This window comes from Lolium perenne, chromosome 3 (assembly GCF_019359855.2).
Source record: "Lolium perenne isolate Kyuss_39 chromosome 3, Kyuss_2.0, whole genome shotgun sequence".
In the NCBI taxonomy this organism is placed as follows: Eukaryota; Viridiplantae; Streptophyta; class Magnoliopsida; order Poales; family Poaceae; genus Lolium; species Lolium perenne.
Window position 1 is genome coordinate 26586856 of NC_067246.2, and position 21435 is coordinate 26608290.

The 21435-nt window shown below is 47.8% G+C and overlaps 2 protein-coding genes and 1 long non-coding RNA gene across 3 annotated transcripts in view; all 3 read left to right on the forward strand.

Annotated features, from left to right (window-relative positions):
* The first annotated feature begins 1453 nt into the window (after positions 1 to 1453).
* On the forward strand, positions 1454 to 3093 carry LOC127339176 (uncharacterized). Its single transcript, XM_051365055.2, has 2 exons — positions 1454 to 1981; positions 2530 to 3093. Exons 1-2 carry the CDS (start codon positions 1454 to 1456, stop codon positions 3091 to 3093), a joined length of 1092 nt encoding a protein of 363 aa, XP_051221015.2.
* A 904-nt stretch (positions 3094 to 3997) lies between these two features.
* LOC127341003 (uncharacterized) lies at positions 3998 to 6033 on the forward strand. Its single transcript, XM_051366770.2, has one exon. It carries the CDS (start codon positions 4073 to 4075, stop codon positions 5750 to 5752), a length of 1680 nt encoding a protein of 559 aa, XP_051222730.1. The 5' UTR covers positions 3998 to 4072; the 3' UTR covers positions 5753 to 6033.
* A 3111-nt stretch (positions 6034 to 9144) lies between these two features.
* LOC127341005 (uncharacterized) overlaps positions 9145 to 21435 on the forward strand; it is a 66289-nt gene continuing 53998 nt past the window's right edge. The window contains exon 1 of the long non-coding RNA XR_011754695.1: positions 9145 to 9216. This is a non-coding gene — a long non-coding RNA (uncharacterized lncRNA). The remainder of the gene's footprint in view (positions 9217 to 21435) is intronic.

Genomic DNA, 21435 nt, shown 5'->3' on the forward strand with positions numbered 1-21435 from the left:
ATTTGGTCCACCACCGTTGGATTCTGCTACTCACTAACGGCCACTACCTCACCGGCCTCCACCTCGCGCATCTGAGGTCGTGCCAGTGTCTCCCCGGTCAAGCGCATCGCCGTGCACCTTCCCCGGGTCTCTTCGCCCTTCCACTCGACGCGCTGGACCGCGTCGATGCGGGTACAGTGCTAACGTCGTTAGACACGTGTCGAGCAGAGAAGTGGTGCTCACGCATCCCCTGATCACCAGGCTTCATCTGTTTTGATCTAATTGTTACTAACTTTGTTCTAAGTGATAAAAATATGTGATGTTTCATGTCTAGAGTCGTGAAGCCAAATGGCCACACATTTATAGCTTAATTATAATTTTTTACTTCTAGGAAATTTCTATATATGCCTCTATGAAGTAGGATCTTAATTATATAAATAAATTAACTGCAAAGATTTTTTGGGGATAAGGAGACACACGGTTGGGATGTAGCAAAGCAAGTTGATAAGCACACAGTCACACACAACTGGAGGACCACCGAGATAAACATCTCATCCCAACTTTTCTAGAAAATGGTTAAAAGGTTGGTCGATCGTGGCGCAAATACGTACATCCACCAGTAGACGACACACCGGAAAGAAGATGGAAACAAGTAACATATCTGTATCTCCAGACAAATACCAATGATATACGCCGATATATATGCATGTGTTTGCACGCATGCGCAATGTTAGCCCCGGTGGTGATGTCCATGCCTACGCAAATTTTGCCGGCCTCGCTTCTGCCCCCCTAGCCCGTTAACTGATCGATCATCACCTCAGTACTCGCAAGAGGGATGTGACTGATGACACTTGTAAGCATGACCTTATACCTAGTATATGTATTGCCATATTTATGGTTCTATCTTTGCCATGATTGTGAAATCCATGCATATATTATAATATTTGTTGATGTTGCTAGTTCTAATTAATGGATACCAATGCATGTGAGCATTTTTTAATTTGCATCATAAATGCAACATCAATAGAAGCATATCTTCCATGATCGAAGATGAGACAAGTAGTGGTAGCATGAAGAAGCATATGCATATGTTAACAAGAATGACACCAAAACCAAGTATGCTATCTGGCAATGCCATGGCATGGAGAGGTTATAGGCCTCGCTACCTGTCGCCGCCCACAGAGGATGCCAAACATTGTAGAGATGGAAAGGAGAGGAAGCTATCTATCTATCTAGGTTGAGATGCATGCATCCATCCGTTGGTAATGGAAACAAATTAAACAAATTGCCAAACAAAAAGGTACAACAGATAGAGGCTTCTCTTGCAAGTGTCTTGCGGTCTCTATTTAAACATGCATCTGTGTTAATCAAATCACCCATATCCATAAATCGGCTCTTGATTATCTCTCCACATTTGTGTAGGGTTGCCTCCAATATCTGTAGAACTCCAGCTTCCAGTTCCCAAGTAGTTACCATGGGAGACCACCTTCATCAATATCATAAACAACAGAAGCAGCAAAATCAACAACATCAGCAACAACTAGAGCTCCCGCCAGGGTTCCGGTTCTACCCGACCGACGAGCAGATCATAACCTACTACCTCACCCCCAAGGTGACTGACAAGAACTTTGTCACCACCATCCTTATTGAGGTCGATCTCAATAAGTGTGAGCCGTGGGAGCTGCCCGAGAAGGCAAAGATGGGGGAACAAGAGTGGTACTTCTACTGCCGGAAGGACCGCAAGTACCCGACAGGGATGCGCACCAATCGTGCCACCGTGGCGGGCTACTGGAAGGCTACCGGCAAGGACAAGGAGATCTTTGGCCCTTCGCCGTCGATGCTAATCGGCATGAAGAAGACATTGGTGTTCTATAAGGGCAGGGCTCCTAGTGGGGAGAAGACCAACTGGGTCATGCATGAGTATAGGATCAAGGCCCGCAAGGAGGATATGCCCTACGCCACAAGTAGTGGCACCGCCGCCCTAATCGCTACATCTAATACGGTACTTACATACTCCTTCGATCCATACTAAGAGTTAATGATTTAGTACTGATTTAATTCAAAGGTTGTACCAAGTCTTGGGAACTGGCTCTTTTAAAACTGAAGAGCAGAGTGAAAAGAATGTAGTGAAGCCGGTACCGTAACATGAGTACCATATTATGTGATGTATTTAATTACTAGTTTAAACTAAATTTTACTACACTATAATTTTGTCTGTATGTAGTTATTCTAAATGCTTAACATAAATTTGATTTGTTTAGAATAATTTAAGTTATTTTAGCCTTAATCATATAATTTGGAAAAAGAGAAGTCAGGGTACTGTAACTTACCTGACTTTGCTCCTCAACATTAGAGGATCATGTCCCCAAGTTTTCGACATTTATTTTTTATTAGAGGGATTACTTATTTACTTGATTACTACTCATGACTTCATGAACATGCACATAGCTGCGTATTAATACCTACTCCGTTCGTTCCCTTTTAATTAACTCGAATTTAGTTTATCGTAGTTGATTAATCTACACTGATTTGATTTATTTGTGTTGGTAGGATGAGTGGGTGGTTTGCAGGATCTTCCACAAGAGCTCTGGGATCAAGAAGGTGGTGATTCCATCGTATGCCAAGGAGCGGAAGCCCATGCCCATGCCCATGCAAGGAATCGAGCAGCAGCAGCAATGCTTAGCCGTCGAGTCTGGTACCGCATGCATGCTGCCTCCTCTCATGGACTATGCCACGTCATCGTCCACCTTGGCGCCGCTCCCACCACAACTGCATGCGGCTTCCTCATACAAGTTGGACGCACTCGCCACCGGCACGTCAACGATTGCCGAGGCGGGGCTACCAATGATGAATGGGCACTGCTTTGGAATCCAGCACCACCAGACGACGATGTTCCCACCGCCGACACCGATGTCATTCTACAACCAGCAGGATCAGATGCCGCTCCAAATGATGGACCAGAGTTTGATGGCCCGGGTGGAGCCAGGCAGCCAGCCGTCGTCGATGTTATCGCAGGAGGACACTGCTGTGACTGGGTTGAGCGACAATGACGCTGCTGACGGCATGGATATCTCGTTGGTGGACATGCTCATGGATGACATGTGGAAGTACTGATGATATGATAGACCATATATATTGGTCTGGACCGCATTCTATATAGTGTGCTTGTGAGAAAGTGTATGCATGCATGAGTAGCGTGGCATAGTCTCATGCTCGCCTGTCTTGTGGTAGTATTTCGATTGTGTGTATCTGTACTGGCTTGTATTTGCAACACCGGTGTATATCTACCTAGCTATATTTGCATATGTTGTAAAATATCTGGCATGTTATTTTGAACCTATATATTGAATAATAATTTTGTTCAATTACTAATATTCGATGTTATTTTACATTACGAATTTCATTTGCACATCAAAATAAATAAGAGTTGTCGAATGTTTCTACGATTTTGGATGTACACGTCTCCTTGAAAGCAGATCATTGTCGAATAACGGAGCCATCACAATGAAGACCTTGTCTCTCAGCCCCAGTCCTATCATGCATCATGCCTCGAGATTCCCCGCGCGGTCCTCTCTTGCGCCGCCTGTCTGGACACTAGACCCCACTGCTGCTCGGATCCGCGTCATAAATGCTAGGTAGAAGTGCGCTCGGTCGGTTTGTTTTAAGAAGCCGTGCGATCCCTACTTCCCACCATTCTTGACCATGAGCTGCTCGACCCGAAGCCCGGCCCGAAAAATCTAGGCCTAAAAATGTTGGCCCGATAACCGTGCTGGGCCGGGCCTGGTTAGCCCAAGAACCGTATTTAACACTTCGGCCCAACCTGCGATCCAACGTGCTTTGTGGGTATTTAGTCGGGCTGGTCTAGGTTTGGACCTGATTTTTCAGCGTCGGGTTTTCTTGGCCCGGCCCGACACATGGCCAGATATAGTTGCCTCCAAGAGCCGCATCCGACGTACGGCCGCGCGAGAGCGAAACGGTTTCTCCGTCCCATTTTGTCCAAAGAAAAAAAGTTGGGACATTTTATCGATTAGCCCTCGCTTCCACTCCGACCACCACTACCCCCAATCCTCCACCATCTCCGCAAGCTCCTCCAATGGCCAGAGCAGATCCTGCCGCTGCAGATCCGGACATTCCCGCCAAGGACGCGCCGGCCGAGGCGGCGCAGCGCCTCCAGCGGGTCCGCGCCAACCTCCGCCTCCCCGACCGGCCTTTCTCGGCGCTCTCCCGCGACCACGACGCCGGCCTCCGCGCGCTCCGCCTCCTCGACTTCGCGCGCCTCGACCTCCCCTCCTCGGGCGTCCCGCGCCCCGACCTCGTCGCCGAGCTCGTCGCCACCTACTCCGCCACCCGCGGGCGGAGCTCCGTCCGGGGCGAGCAGGTCGAGGTCTCCCTCGACTCGTTCGCCAGGGCGCTCCTCCTGCCCCCGCACGCTCCCCCGGCTGGCGGCGACGCTGACGCGGCTGCCCGGGCCTCCGCCTCCAGGGAGTTCGCCAGGGTCTACATCGGGACGCCAGCGGCGGCTTCCACTGGCATGAAGCGCCGGCTGCCCACCATCTTCTTCGACAGGAATGTGAAGCGGGGGCCAGATTACACCACCGAGCTGCTGTGGGAGCTGCTCAAGCAGGAGATGGAGCACCTGGTCGAGAGCGAGAGCACTGACTGTGTCAGCTACTACGGTGCGTTCCTGCAGAGGCTCATCTGGGTGCAGAGGCCGCAGCTCTTCCAACCGCCACCGGAGACGCCTGCCGAGGCAGTTGCACCATTGGCATTGTGCGTCTGGAAGGAACAAGAAAGCAATCTAGCAGCATTGTGCGTCCGCAAGAAACAAGAGAGCAATCCACCAGCATTGTGCGTCCGGAAGGAACAAGAGAGCAATCTAGCAGCATTGTGCGCCCCAAAGGAAGAAGAAAGCAATCTAGCAGCATTGTGCATCTGGAAGGAACAAGAGAGCCATCTACCAACAATCCACGAGAACCACGAGTGCTGCTCTGAGTCCGACATCTGTAGAGCTGAAACAAGCCCCAAACAGGTTGACATGGAATCAAAGACAACCTGGTCTGCTGTCTCTGATAAGGGATACGCTCTAACTGAATCTCGTCAAGACAATTCTTTTCCCAGGAAGACTGCTAGTGTCAGTCGTCGTCGTGCACTTAGCTTTGAAGGAGCAGACGTGGCTAATGAGGTCCAGAAGCTGCCTCCAGTCGTTGCTGCTGCACTGTTACCGGTGCTTCATAAGAAAAGACGTGGCCGCCCTGGCAAAGTTCAGACTGCCTTGGTTGAGCCTGGGAATCACAGCCCTTGTGAAGTTCAGACTTCTCCGGTTGAGCCTGAGAATTGTGGCCCTTGTGAAGTTCAGACTGCCCCGGTTGAGCCTGAGAATCACAGACCTTGTAAAGTTCAGACTGCGCTGGTTGAGCCTGAGAATCGTGGCCCTTGTGAAGTTCAGACTGCCCTGGTTGACCCTGAGAAACGCAGCACTTGTAAAGTTCAGACTGCCCTGGTTGAGCCTGAGAATCGTGGCCCTTGTGAAGTTCAGACTGCCCTGGTTGACCCTGAGAAACGCAGCACTTGTAAAGTTCAGACTGCCCTGGTTGAGCCTGAGAAACGCAGAGTTACTCGTGGCAGCATCAAGAGCAATGGCTCTAAGCCCACTCCTGTGGTGGATCAGCAAGCTAGGCCCAAGAAGAAACTTGGTGCGAAGATGATGTTGAAGAAGCCGACACCTGCAAGGCAACAAGGGACAATGATCAAGCAAATTAAAAGGAAGAAATGAGCATTCCAGCTACACCAATACATGTGATGCAAAAGGCTGGCAGGGACCTTGGGATAGAGCCAGAGAACCTGACAAGGGACAATCTTTGAAGCTTACCCTTCCTCCTCCAGTCCTTCAGCTGCTGATGATTAGGCTTTCCCTGTTAATTAGCCCCTATCTTTATTTCTCTGTTATATTTAGCTTGCTTTTCTAGAGAACCCTTCTGGTCTGTTTTGTAGGATCCCTTGGTGGCTATGCATGCAAGTGTCAAACTTTCATCTATATTTGGTTTATCAATGTGATGCTACTGCTGCCACTACACACTAACCAAACCAATCATATGTAGATAAGCCCGACAGTCCTGAAAGACGCCTATTCTGAACCTCATTCTGCCGATCTGATATGCTCTTCGCTAACTTCCCAGAGCCTCTCCGTCAAGGTTTTACTCTTCGCTAATTTGCTCGTCGTCTTGTTGCAGCTGATGGTTGAGCCCTGCATAAGAGGTAGTTTCTGCTCCCTGAAAAGCCACGGATTGCCTTCATTTAGACCAAAAAAAAATTGAGGACAAACTACAAAACGGTAAAAATTTCTTCAGTTCCTTCATCCTGTGACAGTTAGTCATTTATCTTCTTTGTCAAAACAAACTATAGGCATTGCTAGAAATAAAAATTAGTAACAACAAGTACAGGGAAGAACCTGTGGGACATTCTTTCATAGCATGTAGGCGACAAACTCGAATTGCATCTCCAAGTGAAAACAAACTAGTTTTATAGTGAGGTGCAGAGATAAATTACTATTCCTGAAACTGGGATTTGCATATAGCTATGACTTGGTATTCCAGAAATAGATTCACAAGGGCAAATGAGACTGAGAGCATAGTCATGAGAGCAAAGGAGCGCCTCATCAAATTGGTCATTATCAACCAGGATGAACGCGGTTGACTGCTGTTGGCTCGGAGATGCTGAATAATATTGGTGATAACTGATAACAATTTTTGCAAGAAAAATCAACATAAGCAAGGGTATATTATAGCCTACGTAATATTTGGAAGTCGTAATAATATCAAAACAGTTCATGAAGATCTGATAACAGGTTTTACAGGTTGTTGCTAATAAAGTTCACACTTCATAGTAGTATAACAAGGGAAAAACATCATTGTAGTGACTGGCAAAATGCACTACATCTTCATGCTCCACTGGTCCACTTTTCTGCGTAAATGAAAAAAAAACGCAGTATGTATGCAATCTTAGATTGTCCATAGGCCATTTTATCATTGTATCTGCCAATACAAAACCATATTAGCAACAGCTACATCAAAACCATTTTCCATCTTAAATCCATAAAAACTTTATATTTTCATGTCACCGAGTTCATCAAACTGGATGTCCATATATTTATGGAGGTGGGCAACTTGAGACAAGTTAAACATGCAACCCTCAATACCCGTACAGATGGTAGTGACTTTCATATTTTCAAGGAGATGGTCGGTCAGAAGAAAGTGATTGAGCATAAGGAGTAAGGACTGAAACTAATATTTTTATTTTATTTAGAGAACAGCCCAACGGCACAGCTTTTTTATTAAAAAGCAGATAGTCTGTTACAAGCGTCTAACTGGGGATACCAGTTTTACAATATCAGCAAACCACCCAAAAAGCATAGCACCACCAACAAAGAGAACTCCCAGACCACAAACTACAGAGCTAAACAACTACAGAGGAAGGAAACGACACAGGGAGAAACAGCGCCACCCCTGCTTCAAACAATACAGCAGCATCAACTTCCTAGAAAACAAGGCTTTACCAAGAACTCCTCCAGAACACTCCCAGGTCTTCAACTTAGCTTCCTCATTTTCTTCTTACATTGAACAATAACACAGTCCATCGCGAGCTGCATATCCTCCTCCCACAGCGGACACCAAAGCTGTAAGAAATGAATCACACGAAAGACTGCATCAGCGGGCTTTTTCATGACTTTGTCTTCAAAAATCAGCTTGTTGTGTATGGTCCAAAAAGACCACAACACAGCCACCGCACCAACCCAAACCATTGAAAAGTTTGCAGGATTTCCCAGCCTCCCAAGGGACAAGAGATCCAAGATTGAATGGGGATTAGCAGGCCAATCCACCACTTCCGTGACAATAGACCAGAGAAAAATAGCTATGGGACAGCAGAACAAAAGATGATCCACAGAAGTATGCCCTTTCCTGTGCAAAAACTGCTCCCTTGTTGGTAACCAATCATGGATAGACTTGTCAGGTTCGAACTTACTAAAACTAATATTAGTATTAGTTTTGCCCTCCCTTCTGTTTGTGGCCTATAACCGCACCTTGATGATGGTGGATTCTCTGTAGCTCGTTTTCTTTCCTTCTAATGTAATGACACGCAAAGCTTTTGCGTGTTCGCAAAAAAATAGTATCACTGTGTCCGCCATTGAAATTGTCTGTTTCTAGTATTTTCTAGAGACAATACCGAGATGATTGGTGGCAAACTGCATCTCAACCTCGTCTTCGGCCATTGGAGAAGAAGAACATCACACCCGCATCGTTTCTGCAGAACAGAATGTTTTTGCACGCCTTGTGTCAGTAAAACAAGAACTTAACCGTAACACAATCAATGTATACAAGTAAAGAAAGTATCATAAGGGATGAAGGGAAATATGTTCACAAAGCTGTTCAGAAAAAGGTTCATTGAGTGGAACTGATTGGCGAAGGCCCAGACTTGAGGGAGCTAAGGTCAAAGCTTCAGTACATCGACATGTGCTGTTAGGTTCGAGTGCATCTGCGAGTGGTGCTCCCTTACGGAGCGAGGACTTCTCCTCTCTCCATACAGAGTGAAGGTGTCGACCATCGCGGTGCTGTCGGTGCCTATCTCTGAGTTCGCTCGGTGTCTTCTCCTCTGACCTACAGTCTGTCTGCTGCTACAGTTGCTTCCGCCAACCGTGCTTGCAGGCGATTGATCTGTAGCTGTTGTGAAAGCACAGTGATAGCCAAAGAGCACAAGTTACTCAAAAGGTGCAACCTTAAAGATGAGCACTTATTAGTGGTGCAATGTAATCTATCCACTTTTGGACAGAAAATATCTGTGATGTTTTGATAATAGAGTATGTGTGCCCATGTTGTACATGTATGTTTTGGAATCAAGCACATTCTGGTTTTCAGTACATTCTCTTTGCTGAGTTTACATATGCTAAGATTGCAGCTTTTCGATTTAGATGGTTACAACATCATGTGCAGGTTCAGACTGTGGTAAAAAATCGAAATACAGTGGTTTTGAAATAAGATCGTTTCAGGTGGTTTCACTATTTTACATTACAATGTCTATTATTGAAATCACCCAGTCTTACTGTTATTTTTGTAACATACTTGCAGTTAATTGCATTTTTTGGTTGGAAGTGAAGGAAAAGAGAGACAGAAATCATGTGGCAGCATATATTTTCTGGAAGGTGATGCAGTCCACATATCCTCGTCTCTGATGAACACAAATAAGGTTTCACATTGCTTATGTTTTCCATGCATAGCACATATATTATCTGGTTTTGGTTTGGTGTCTGTTTTTCTCTATCGCCAATTCACCCACTAAACTGAGAATAATGATGATTCCATTTTGAGTAAGATCAGTCTCAGTAATGGTTTAATTTGGTTCACATGAAGTACTTCATTAATCTATATTTTTCTTACTGTTTGTTTTAATCAATGCAACTGTTCATACTGAGAATAAATGTTAGTGCATTGATTGTGTCAAAAAATGTTAGTACATTGATGTTTGTAATGTTCAAGTTAAGCTTGCTGATGCTGCAAAATCTAACAAACATTTACCTATTGCTGCAAAATCTAACAAACATACAAAATTTTTTTTGAATCGGGAGAGGCCCCGAAGGGCCTGTCTTTCATTAAAGCAGTGCAGTTACATTTTACAGATATGCCCTTTAAAAAATAGACAATTACATCACGAAGCCTATAACTTGCAGAAAAGACTACAACAGATAAAAAAAAGCAATCAGGGTCCTTTCACGTCGCCGGGAAACAGAGGACAACACAGGCGACCTTCTTTTCCGGCGCCAGGGACTAAACCACTTGGTCCAGAGCAGAAGATGTGCGCCACCTTGCGTCCTTCACAGGCCTGCAGATGGAGGTTGAACGAGCGCCAGCACTCGATTCTGGCGACAATGCGCCAGCTCTCGATTCTGGCGACAGTGAGCCGCCCTTCGGCCATCTGAGTCCGCGCGGTCAGCCGAGGACCACCGCGATTGAACAGGAGTAACTTGCAGTATCCCAAACTCCCAGCGCTGCCCAGATCCTCCTTCAGCTCCAGCCTGCATCCTCTCCCTACCACCTCCATGCCGACCAGGAGAAGGAGAACAAACCTTGCCGCTGAAGCGCCTCCGAGCAGCATGACGAACCCATGCCTTATTCAGGACGGAGATAACAGCAGCTTCCCTCCCATCCGCCTCCGGTTCCAACCGCTGAGCACCACAGTGAGGAGAGCAGCCACCGGATAGCACCAGATATGACATGAAAGATCTGGCGCTCCTCTCCTAGCATGAAGCCAACAACCAGCACATGATCGAATCCTACCGGTACAACTACAGCTAGTATTTACAAGAACTCGGGCATCATCTCCTAGCTGCCAGCAACCAGCCTCGCCAGAGCGGAAAGCATCGGAGTGACCCGGCTCTCTGAAGTCGACTCTCAAGGTCCTTGCGCAGAGGTGGGAGGAGGGGAAAAGAACTCCCGCCCTAACCTACTTCTACAATATTCAAATATAGTAGCTACAACAAGGTACCAGCAATGATTTCTTAAAAAAAGTTGTGGAAACAAGAACTTACAACAAAAGATACTAATATACAAATTACCCATATAACACGATAAATATTGATATCTCTTGAAGATGGTCGACAACTAGCTTGTTCATAATGAGCTATCAAAGGGATCAGCAACCGACATATCATGTATGTCCTTTGTAACCCTTGTAGAGAACTGAGTGAAGGAACCATAAACTGTCTTAAAATCAACATGAGCTCCTCTAGAAGCTCGGTTATCGAGTTGTAACTGCCTTTGCTGATTAGCCATCCATTCCTCGTCAGGCTTAAAGCTAATGCCCAACCTCATTAACTTGAGCACCCTTGCGTTCAGGATAAAAAACTTGGCAAAGTTAACATCAGTTGGGTGGCCTCGATAGCCGTTCAATCTTATTTCTCTGAGATGAAGATCAAAGCATTCAATGGGATTATGCATGTCATACTTCCACACAATTTTCATACCCTTTATAACTTCTGGCTGAAAAATAATAAAACAACAAATTCAGTATAGTGGCTGCAACAACAACAAAAAAAAGTAAGCTTCTTCATAGCTGCCATATAATCTAGATCAGATTAGTTGCGACATGTGTGAATTAAAGACTACTGAACACCATAGTCACCTAAGAAGTTCGTTTTGTTACCTTCAAGATCTCTTATATGCAGTTTTAATCACTATAGTTGTTATTGTAAACTTAGGAAAAAAATCCAAAAAAATAAAACTCTATCGTGGATGTTACTTCAAACATTGTAAGTGGTTATGATTTAATAGAAAATATTTTTACCTCGATGTATAGCCTCTCGATCTGTGCAGGGAAAGCACCTAATGAATCTAATAATTTTATCCAGATTGGGACCGAAAGAATTCATAACCAGGACCTTCACTGTGCGCAGATACACGGTGGAGCTGATGGGGATCATTTCCTGGAAGACGTAGTACGTATATATCAAGAAAATAGTGAAAATGAATGTTTTAAAAACAAGAAACAATGACGGTTCTACCTGAAAGGTTGGGGTTCCAATAACAAGTTGAGAGATTGCGTTAGACATGTAGCTCAAGATTGTCAATTTTGGCGCGACGATAACTCTAAGTGTTCTTGGACCTACTGGATGAAGTAGGATCAATCTCTCAAGGCAAGGTGCATTCTCGATGACCAACTCCTGTAACATCACATTTCCGCCTTTGGGGAATGACGGGAATGACGAACCAGACACCCGAATACTCCGAAGATTTGGTGAGACGATGCGGAGGCTGTTGAATCCTTGGATCGCGAGAAGCTCAAGGCCGTCAAGCGCAATACATCCGGCGAGCAGACGGTGTATGGCTGCCTCCGAGATGGTGACGTGCCAGAGCTTGAGGTGCTTGAGCCGAGGGAGAAGAAGCGTGGGGACGACATCAATCTCGGGGAAATAGCAGGAGCCGATACAAGCGATGCGTAGCGTCGGTGCAAGACGGAGCGCGGACTGCGGGAGCAAGCACATCCGCTCTCCGCCGTAGAATTTGAGATCCTCGAGGCCATCTAGGGCAGGGGAACGGAACCAGATGTCGCATGTGGTGTCGATGTTGAGACAACATCTTCCATCTCAGCCGACAGCGACACAATCCCAGTCTCCCGTTCCGGCTCACCCTAGGAATTGGACCTGAGCGACCTAGTCTCCTGGGATGCACGACCTCTTGGCCGTCGGCGCCGTCCCGAAGAAGAAGCCGGCCTCGTCCAGTCGTCCGTCGTCCTTTGGCTGCTCGCACGACTCAAACACAGCGACACAAAAAGAAAATAAAGGGGAGATCATATATATGATCGGTGAGATGGACGCTGCAAGGAAATAAAGTTGGGAAAATTACGTGACCTGGTGGAACTCTAACCTGCACTTCATGTAAGTATTACTTAGTAACTTTTTTTTTGACAATAAAGTATATATTACTTAACCTGGTGGAAATCAAATTGGGTTCGGTCGACATAATCTTACTTCACGTGGAGTGGAACCCAGAGAGAACCGATCGAGAAGAATCCTAAGGAACTACAACTCCACCTGAACCTGCGGCGGTGGCAATGACGGTCGTTTGGTCTTTTGCCATATCTCATAGCCCCGCCTATATAGATGCTAACCATTTTTAATTATATTTTTTTTTTCGAGAATGACGGGGGGATTACTCCCCACCGTTTGTGATTTTATTACCCTCGAAGTGACTAGGCAGTCAGTCCATACAAAGATTTACAATGCGACAGGAATCAGCAGGGGGTGGGGAGAGAATACAAACGAAGCACATCTCAATTACATGTTACAGGAAAGAAAGAAGGATCAGAGGGAGTCTAGAGGTAGCCGGTCTTCCTCTTTGAAGCGCCATCTCCAAACAGCCAGGTCCTCACAGGCCCTGCGAATGACCAGCTGGGCAGTGCAGTTTCTATTGTTGAAAACCAAATCGTTCCTGGCCTTCCAGAGAGACCAAAGCAGCACAGCCATTCCAACCCGCCACACATCAAAAAGGGAAGTCGCGAGGCTGAGCAAGGTCCCAGAAGGAGAAACGGTCAGCAGGGATATCGACCCCAAGGCGAGCCCAAACACCAGAGGCAAGCGTGCAGTCGAAGAAGATATGACGTCCGATCTCCTCGGTAGGACAGGCGGCGCAGATCGCCGAGGGAGCACAGTTCTTGAAGAAGAGGTTGGCGCGGGTGCTGAGCCTGTCGATGTCAGCGAGGTAGGCGAAGATCTTCAGCTTTGCGGGGAGTCGAGATCCCCACGCAATACAAGCTGAAGCGTCAACCGGCAGCGCCGGGGAGAGCATGCGGTAGGCGGCACGCGAGCTGAACGGCGGGGCCGAGGAGGTGTCGAAGGAGCGGATATCGTGGCCATCGCGGAGCGACGTGGCGCCGATGACCTGGTTGACGATGGCGAGCTCGCGGGCGGCAGCAGAAGACATGCGCGGCTGAAGAGAGAGACCCGAGGCAAGAACCACAGCGACCGTCGCGTTCGGCCGCATGCAATGGGAGAACAGCGCGGGGAACTGGTCGGCAAAGCTCTCCCCAGGCCTCCACTTGTCCTTCCAGAACGCAGTGGAAGTACCACTAACAACGGAGCACCGAGTGATGGAGCAGTAGAGCGGCAGACATTCAGCAACAATCTTCTCGAGGAATGATGGAGTAGATGACGTGTCCCCAAGGTCCGATGGCGAGTGAAGGCGGAACCAGTCCTTCCACGGAAGACTCTCAGGCTGGTATTATATTTTCTAAATAGTGTTATTTTTAAAATAAAATTTATTAGCTTAGCCAACATATGCTAAGATTGACGGTGGTGCTAAACGTTTTTACCTTAGCTTCTATTCTCACAACTATAATGCTGATAATTGTTCTATGCGCGATAAAATAAAATGCTATTACCTTCTAGTACTAAGTTCTCGACACTTATTATGAATCGGAGGGAGTAGTAGACTTGAACCTAGGAAGAAATTCCATTAACCTGGAGGTTTGCTTTCTATTCTGGCATAATTCAGTTATACACAGTTTTGGTCATTGTGATCGGTTGAGTTACATTGCACAATGCAGGGATGCGATGTTGTTGGGTCAATACTTGCAAATCCCCAATGCAGTCTCAGATCTCTCACCCTTGACAGATGCAATCTTGGGCTTGCAGGCATTAGTCATGTTGTTCAGAACTAGCAGGTGCGGAACAATTATCATGTTGTTCAGGAACTTCAGTCACAATCTTCTGCCATTTCCAGGGAATGACCAACTAGAGGAGCTGCGCATGGCCGAGAACACAAACTTGGCACTAGAGCAAACATTGCATTTCGGTGAAGGCATGCAAGATGTATCAACATGCACTAGGCATCAACATGGTAACAGTGCTGAAGCAAGGGTCAACCAAGGTTTTTTTTCTCGGTCGCAATTTTTTACCGGGGGACCCCGGAAAATTCGGTTACCGCGAAATCTCGAAAATCTCGGGAATTTCTCGAACGAGTTTATTCAAACGAATTTTGAATTCAAAAAAATTCTAGCATGAAACTAAGAAATTTTTACGGTATATTGCCACAACAGCTAACGCAACGTAGTGGGGAGAACATCCTGCGGAAAAGCAGTAGGTTTTAGGTTCGAATCACAGTTGTCCCACTTTTTTTCTTTTTAAGCAAAAACGAAGAATAAAATGGTCGAAAAACATATCGCGCCGTCGGATACTCGAACTCAAGACGAGGGAAAGATAGTATCCTGCGAAGCTAACCACACCGCCCAACCTTCTCCTTAGTACGTTTAATATAGAAGCTTCTTTTATCAATCACTGTAGTCTAAATTCAAATCCATCCGAATTTTTTTGGCCGGTATCACTCTTTCTCGTGGGGTAACGGAATTTGCGGTTTCCGCCGAGATTTCGGATATTCCGGCCGAGAAAAAAATCCCTGGGGTCAACACTGAGAAGATGGTGGTGGCAGATAGCGAAGATGAAGCGGTCAATGAGGATCGCCGGGTTCCTCCCAGAAATGCGCCGGGTCATCCAAGAGCTCACCGATGCCATCGCTTCGGCGAAGCAACTGAAGGTGCTCGACCTCAGCCAGAACGGGCACCGTTCTTCCTGTTGGGGGCATCGTTTTTGGAGCATACAACGGATGGCGGTGGTGCTGAGGTGGAGCGGTGTGCTTTCGCCGTGTCGACGTCGTCGAGTCGCCGCGGCATGGTGCAGTGGTGTCTCAGGACGGATGCAGTTTGATGGACTCGCGCAGGATGGTGGAGTCGTCTGGCGCCGTGGTGGCATCGATGGCAGGCCTGGCATGGTCAATGCGATGATCTCTTTTGAAGATGGAGTTGAGGAAGACGGCGGTAGCAACTTCTATGGCGTAGGCGTTGGCGTATGCTGGGAGTCTGCTTGACTGGATGTGCTTCTCATCTGCTATTGGGCGGCCTGAGAAGACATTTGATTTTTGGTTGATGTGAGTTGGTGAATTGTCACCCCCTTCATCCCTCTATAGGTTTAGCTAGCGAGGTGGCTTCGAGTTTGATCTTTTGTATTGCTCTTGTAAGGTGTTGTGAATAATCTAATAAAAAAAGCCGTGTGCATCCTTTGGATGCAGGGGCGATATTTCCCCCATTTCGAAAAAAATCAGCAGTGTAAATTATGCGTGCTTGTTGGAGTGTAGATAAAACCTGTATGATGAAGCTTTCAATGGAAAACAATTTAGTAACAGACTAATCAGCCCTCCATCTTCATACAAGGAAACCATCAACAATTTCAAAGAGCTGTAGAAACCCCACTACTTAATAGAACATCCGATACAAATCATTTCATGCTGGAAATAGGCATCGTTGCAAACATTCCAGGCAAGATGAATGAGCTTAAGGAAATGAACAACATGCATGTCCCAGGAGTTTATCATATTTGGCCAAGGGAGGCACTTAGCTTGGGTTTTTTAAATGTTATTCCTGTTTTCCTATCGAAGAATGTAATATTCCAGCTTAATAATCTTTGTGGATTATGACTATAAAAAAGATAAAAGAAAATAAAAAGACAGTTGATTTGTATGTTGAGAATTAGATTCCGTCTTCAGTTTTGATTTGGTGAAGTCGTCATTGGCATCTTCCCATTTCTGTCTAATTTATAATTACAAGGAGCGACCTGATGACTTGATCGCAGCAGCGAACCAACTCGTCCAATAGGCGTCCGCGCGAGAGGAAATAAAATGAAGATACCATGAGCTATGCTGCTACTGCTACAAAATATACCACTTCAAACAGTGGATGCTCAACTCAGCGCTTGCTACAAAGCGTTAATATGTTACTACTTGGTCATGGAGAGCAAACCAAGAAATTCAACGAGAATCGCCCTTGCTACATTAGACTAGATTCTTTTGAATTCAGACCAGGCAACGGTGACTTGCATCTTACACGTTCTGAGATTAAACACACCACAACTTCTACCATATATCTTTGGCGTAAAAACTAAGTCATTTCTGGTAGCATTCTGTTCATGCTCAGCACACCGTGCGACGATAGAGACCTTGAGCTGATCTTTTTGATCTTCTCTAGTGTATCCGATGGAGACAACACGGCGTGAAAGATTGATGGTGCCATCGTCAGCGACAGGTAATTTACCATCTCTGAAAGCAAGCAACACAATTTCCACAAAATTTCCACTAGCAGTACTGGCGGTGAATACACCTTGAAAACCACCTGGTGGCAGCAATGCTTTACCCATTGGTCGCACACTGATTGTTGCCTCCACGGCACTGTCAATGTGGTAGAATCCTAACTCCAGCGTGCTACGCTTGCTAGTGTAATCGCCATGAAAATAACAATACCCCCTGCTTTGTAAATTCAAGACAAGAAAGCTTAGGTCTCTGTCATCAGATTCTGTTTCGCCCTTAACTTTGAGCACGATCTCGATGTTCCCGGGGTCGTGGCAGGTCACAATAGCACGGGTAGGACCTGTGAGTACTAGATATGGATGCTGCACAAGTCAAGAAATAATCAAGTCAATAACAATGTTTAATCGGCAAGGGGTGTTGTCGATCATGAGTGAGGAGGAAACATGTGTGATACAAAATGGAAAAGGCTATATATTACCTCCTTTGTGATGGTCTGACAATTACTCCTTGCACGGGCATAGATAATAACACGTTTACGGTAGTCCAAGACGTCGCGCGCGGTGATCATGCCAAATACTTGAATCGGCCACCGTAGACCTCCTCGTATTGAAGCTATTTTGATGGAAACGATCTGCAGGCTATCTCTGGGGCTACAACTGCTGGAAAGATGGTCGGTGTAACGCATAGGAGGGACAGACGCTGCGTCGACAACATACATGCTTGGGGTTAATTAAACTCCACTAAAATTGGGCAAATATACTAGCTAGGGTGCTAGGAGGGTATACTTACTGATGTCGTCGGTTTTCCAGATCCTTGTAGCGAAATAGTCGCTGGGATTCCAATCCTCTTGTTGGGCCTTCTCTCGGTTACGGTTAGGGTACCAGTACTCCTCTGCCGATTGCTGCCGCCGGTACATGGCGTCCCATCGCTCTTCTCTCTTCCTCGTCTCCTCTTGTTCCTGCACCTTGGCCATGACAGATGTCAACAGTCGACCAATCTCCTCGTCCGTGATATGGGCCATTGCGCGTGGTTTAGATTTGCTTGGGGTAGCAGGCACCTGTTGCTGTGCTATACTATTAGATTAGATAGATATATAGGGGCGTATATATATACACGAGATCGATCGGAATCCAAGTCGGTCTCGTCCAATGTAAAATATGTGGTAGATTGCATCCGTGTAAAGCTTACCTGATCAATCGTGATTGGTGGCAAAGGATTCAGACGTTCTTGACTCCTTGTACGGATCGGACTCAGATTCCGGGTAGAATAAGAATCATATTCCAAGGATAGTTGCTCTAACATTCCCTATATATAACGTGTTTTTATTAAAAAAAAAACTAGATACACACCGTAATGTTTTTGAATCTACGCATAAAAATAGACTAGATACCTATACCTAAATAGATAAATCTACAAAATGCTCAAACATCATATATTAGTGATTAGTGAACGGGGGCTTAATAAATATGTGGGTGAGTTACTAGTCATGTGGATGAGATGTGTCTCACGGAGCGCAGGGAGCCTGGCGACTCCGGGGGCGATCGTGCGGGTGACCGGAGCGGGGAGAGGGTTCCCCCTTCGCGCGTGTCCCACGGACGCAGGAAGCTCTCCGCCGGCCGCCGGGGGGCGCAGCGGCGCTCGGCGGGCAACTCCTTCCAGATCTTGGGCGAGATCGGGGAGGACGACGCCGTGGAGCTGGAAGCGGGGGAGGAGGTCACCGGGGAAGCAGGGACCGGGGCGCGGTCACTGCCCTCGTCCCTCGGTGACTTCTTGGCTCTGGCGCTCGAGGGGGTCGCCGGGGATGGGTCTGCTCCGGCGTGTCAGGTGGCGGAGGCGCCTGTTCTGCGGCCGGCGGAGCGGCGGAGCTCGCCGATGCGGCTGGACTCGGAGGTGGACTTCCCCTCTCTGCTGCGGTCGGGCGGCGGCGTGGGGCAGTTGGACTCTCAGGCTCAGGAGGAGCGGTCGGGCGCTCCGCCGGCGGTGCTCGTCGGCGAGATCCAGGTCTCTCTCCGGCCGGCGGCGGCGCCGCCTCGGGCGCGGGCGCTGGAGCTCCTAGGGTTTCCTGGGAAGGAACACAGAGACTCGTGCGTTGGGGCTGGATGGGCTGGGCCATCCCGGTCGGGGCCTGGTTGGGCTGGGCCTCCCCGGTCGGGGCCTGATTGGGCTGGGCCGGCCTTTTCGGCCAGCGTTCGGGACGAACCGCCGGATGAGGGACACGTAGCCCAGGGGCATTTTACAACGGTCCAGATGGAGGCTGGCGCGTCTGTCAGGGGGGAGGACGATTTTACCCCTCCACCAAGGGTACATATGTGGCGCTGGCTACCGGTTGGAACCCTAGATTGGGAGTTAGGGTTTCCAGCCGCCACCAGAGACATCCAGCGCCATCGCCGTCGCGCTAAGCTGCTCGTTTCTGCGGGTGCGAGCGGTTCCTCAGATCCAGTGCTCATACCTCTGAGGATGGATAGGGAGAGGAGGGGGAACCGGTCTTTCGACCAGTTCAGCGGTGAAGATGGGCGTCGTAGAGACCAAGATCTGCGCCAAAGGCTGGAGCGCGAGCAGGAAGAACAACGCCGTCAACAATTTCAGAGGGACAACGAGGCGCATCGGCGGCGTGAGGATGAAGGAAGGGTGAGGGAGCGCAGGGGGCGGGAGTCGAGGAGACCTCATCCACCTCCTCCTCTGGTTCCGCGGGGGCGGGATCCGGGGCGGGTGGCTCCAAGACCTCTGGGCGCCACGCAAGGGGAGCGTGCAGCCCAGGGACGCGCGTCTGCGGAGGGAGGGGCCCCTTCGAGCAGTGACGCGGCTCACATCGTTTGCTACCACTGCGGGAAGCCGGGGCACATCCAACACTACTAGGAAAAAGCTTATAGGTGGAGGCAAAACGTGCCGGCGCACCACCTAGGACGTGCGCCGGTGGAAAGAGTTGCCGGCGCACCAGGAAGTCGCCGCGCCGGCGATGCAGGCATACTGCCGGCGCACCTCCGGAGAAGACGCGCCGGGGAAAATTCCTGGCATGGGCTCGGCCGATTCGGGCCAGGCCCAGGAAACGCTGCCGGCGCACCAGCCCAGGAGCGCGCCGGCAGTAATTTGTTGTTGCCGGCGCGCTCCTGGGCTGGTGCGCCGGCAGTGTTTCCTGGGCCTGGCCCAGAGCAACTATAGCCGGATGGGGTATATATTGCCGGCGCACCATGGTCCAGGTGCGCCGGCAATAACCTGGGAGTTATTTCAGCCACCAACCAGCACACTCACTCACACACTCACTACACTCCACTTCTCCACACAACCCGAGCCTTCTCCCAACCCAGCTCATTTTTGCCTATTCCTATCCCCAATTTAGCTAATTTGACCAAACAAAATCATATTTTTTTAGCAAATCTTCCCTTCCTACATGCATCTCCCACATCCCCCTATGTAGATCTAGATCTACTATCCCGCGTTGACCGCTCAATCTAGATCTAGATCTAGAAAGTTGGCTTCCATATGCCATTGTCACGGCGCGTCGTCTCGATCTCGTCGACAATTATATCAAACAAATAGGTGATTAATGAACAAATTGAGGAATGAAATCGCCGTATGTTGGACATTTGAAGCAAAGCTCTCGTGTGTGGCATATATATATATGTTGTGTTTGTGCTTGTGCTTGTGTGTGTTGGCGTTGAAAATGAGTTGCCAACGTTGCGCCGAAATGTTGATTCTTTAAGTTTCCGTTTCGGCACATTTCTGGCGCTCCTATGTCCTACCGTGTAGGAAGGTCATGCCGAAATTTTCCGTGAAAACTACCGACGGATGCATGGTTCTAATCAATTATGTAATCTTACCATGCAGGTGATACGTCTCCGACGTATCGATATTTTCTTATGTTCCATGCCACATTATTGATGATATCTACATGTTTTATGCATACTTTATGTCATTATTATGCGTTTTCCGGAACTAACCTATTGACGAGATGCCGAAGTGCCAGTTCCTGTTTTCTGTTGTTTTAGGTTTCAGAAATCCTAGTAAGGAAATATTCTCGGAATCTGACGAAATCAACGCCCAGCATCTTAGGATCACGCGAAGCTTCCAGAACACCCGAGAGAGGCCAGAGGGGGTCCACTGGGCCACCAGACGCAAGGGAGGCGCGGCCCAGGCCTTGGCCGCGCCCCCCTAGTGTGTCACCGCCTCGTTGACCTTCCGACTCCGCCTCTTCGCCTATTTAAAGGTCCCTGACCTAAAACCTCGATACGGAAAAGCCACGGTACGAGAAACCTTCCAGAGCCGCCGCCATCGCGAAGCCAAGATCTGGGGGACAGGAGTCTCTGTTCCGGCATGCCGCCGGGACGGGGAAGTGCCCCTGGAAGGCTTCTCCATCAACACCACCGCCATCTTCATCAACGCTGCTGTCTCCCATGAGGAGGGAGTAGTTCTCCATCGAGGCTCGGGGCTGTACCGGTAGCTATGTGGTTCATCTCTCTCCTATGTACTTCAATACAATAATCTCATGAGCTGCCTTACATGATTGAGATTCATATGATGATGCTTGTAATCTAGATGTCATTATGCTAGTCAAGTGGATTTTACTTATGTGATCTCCGGAGACTCCTTGTCCCACGTGTGTAAAGGTGACAGTGTGTGCACCGTGTGGGTCTCTTAGGCTATATTTCACAGAATACTTATTCACTGTTATGAATGGCATAGTGAAGTGCTTATTTATATCTCTTTATGATTGCAATGTGTTTTGTATCACAATATATCTGCGTGCTACTCTAGTGATGTTATTAAAGTAGTTTATTCCTCCTGCACGGTGTAATGGTGACAGTGTGTGCATCGTGTAGTACTTGGCGTAGGCTATGATTGT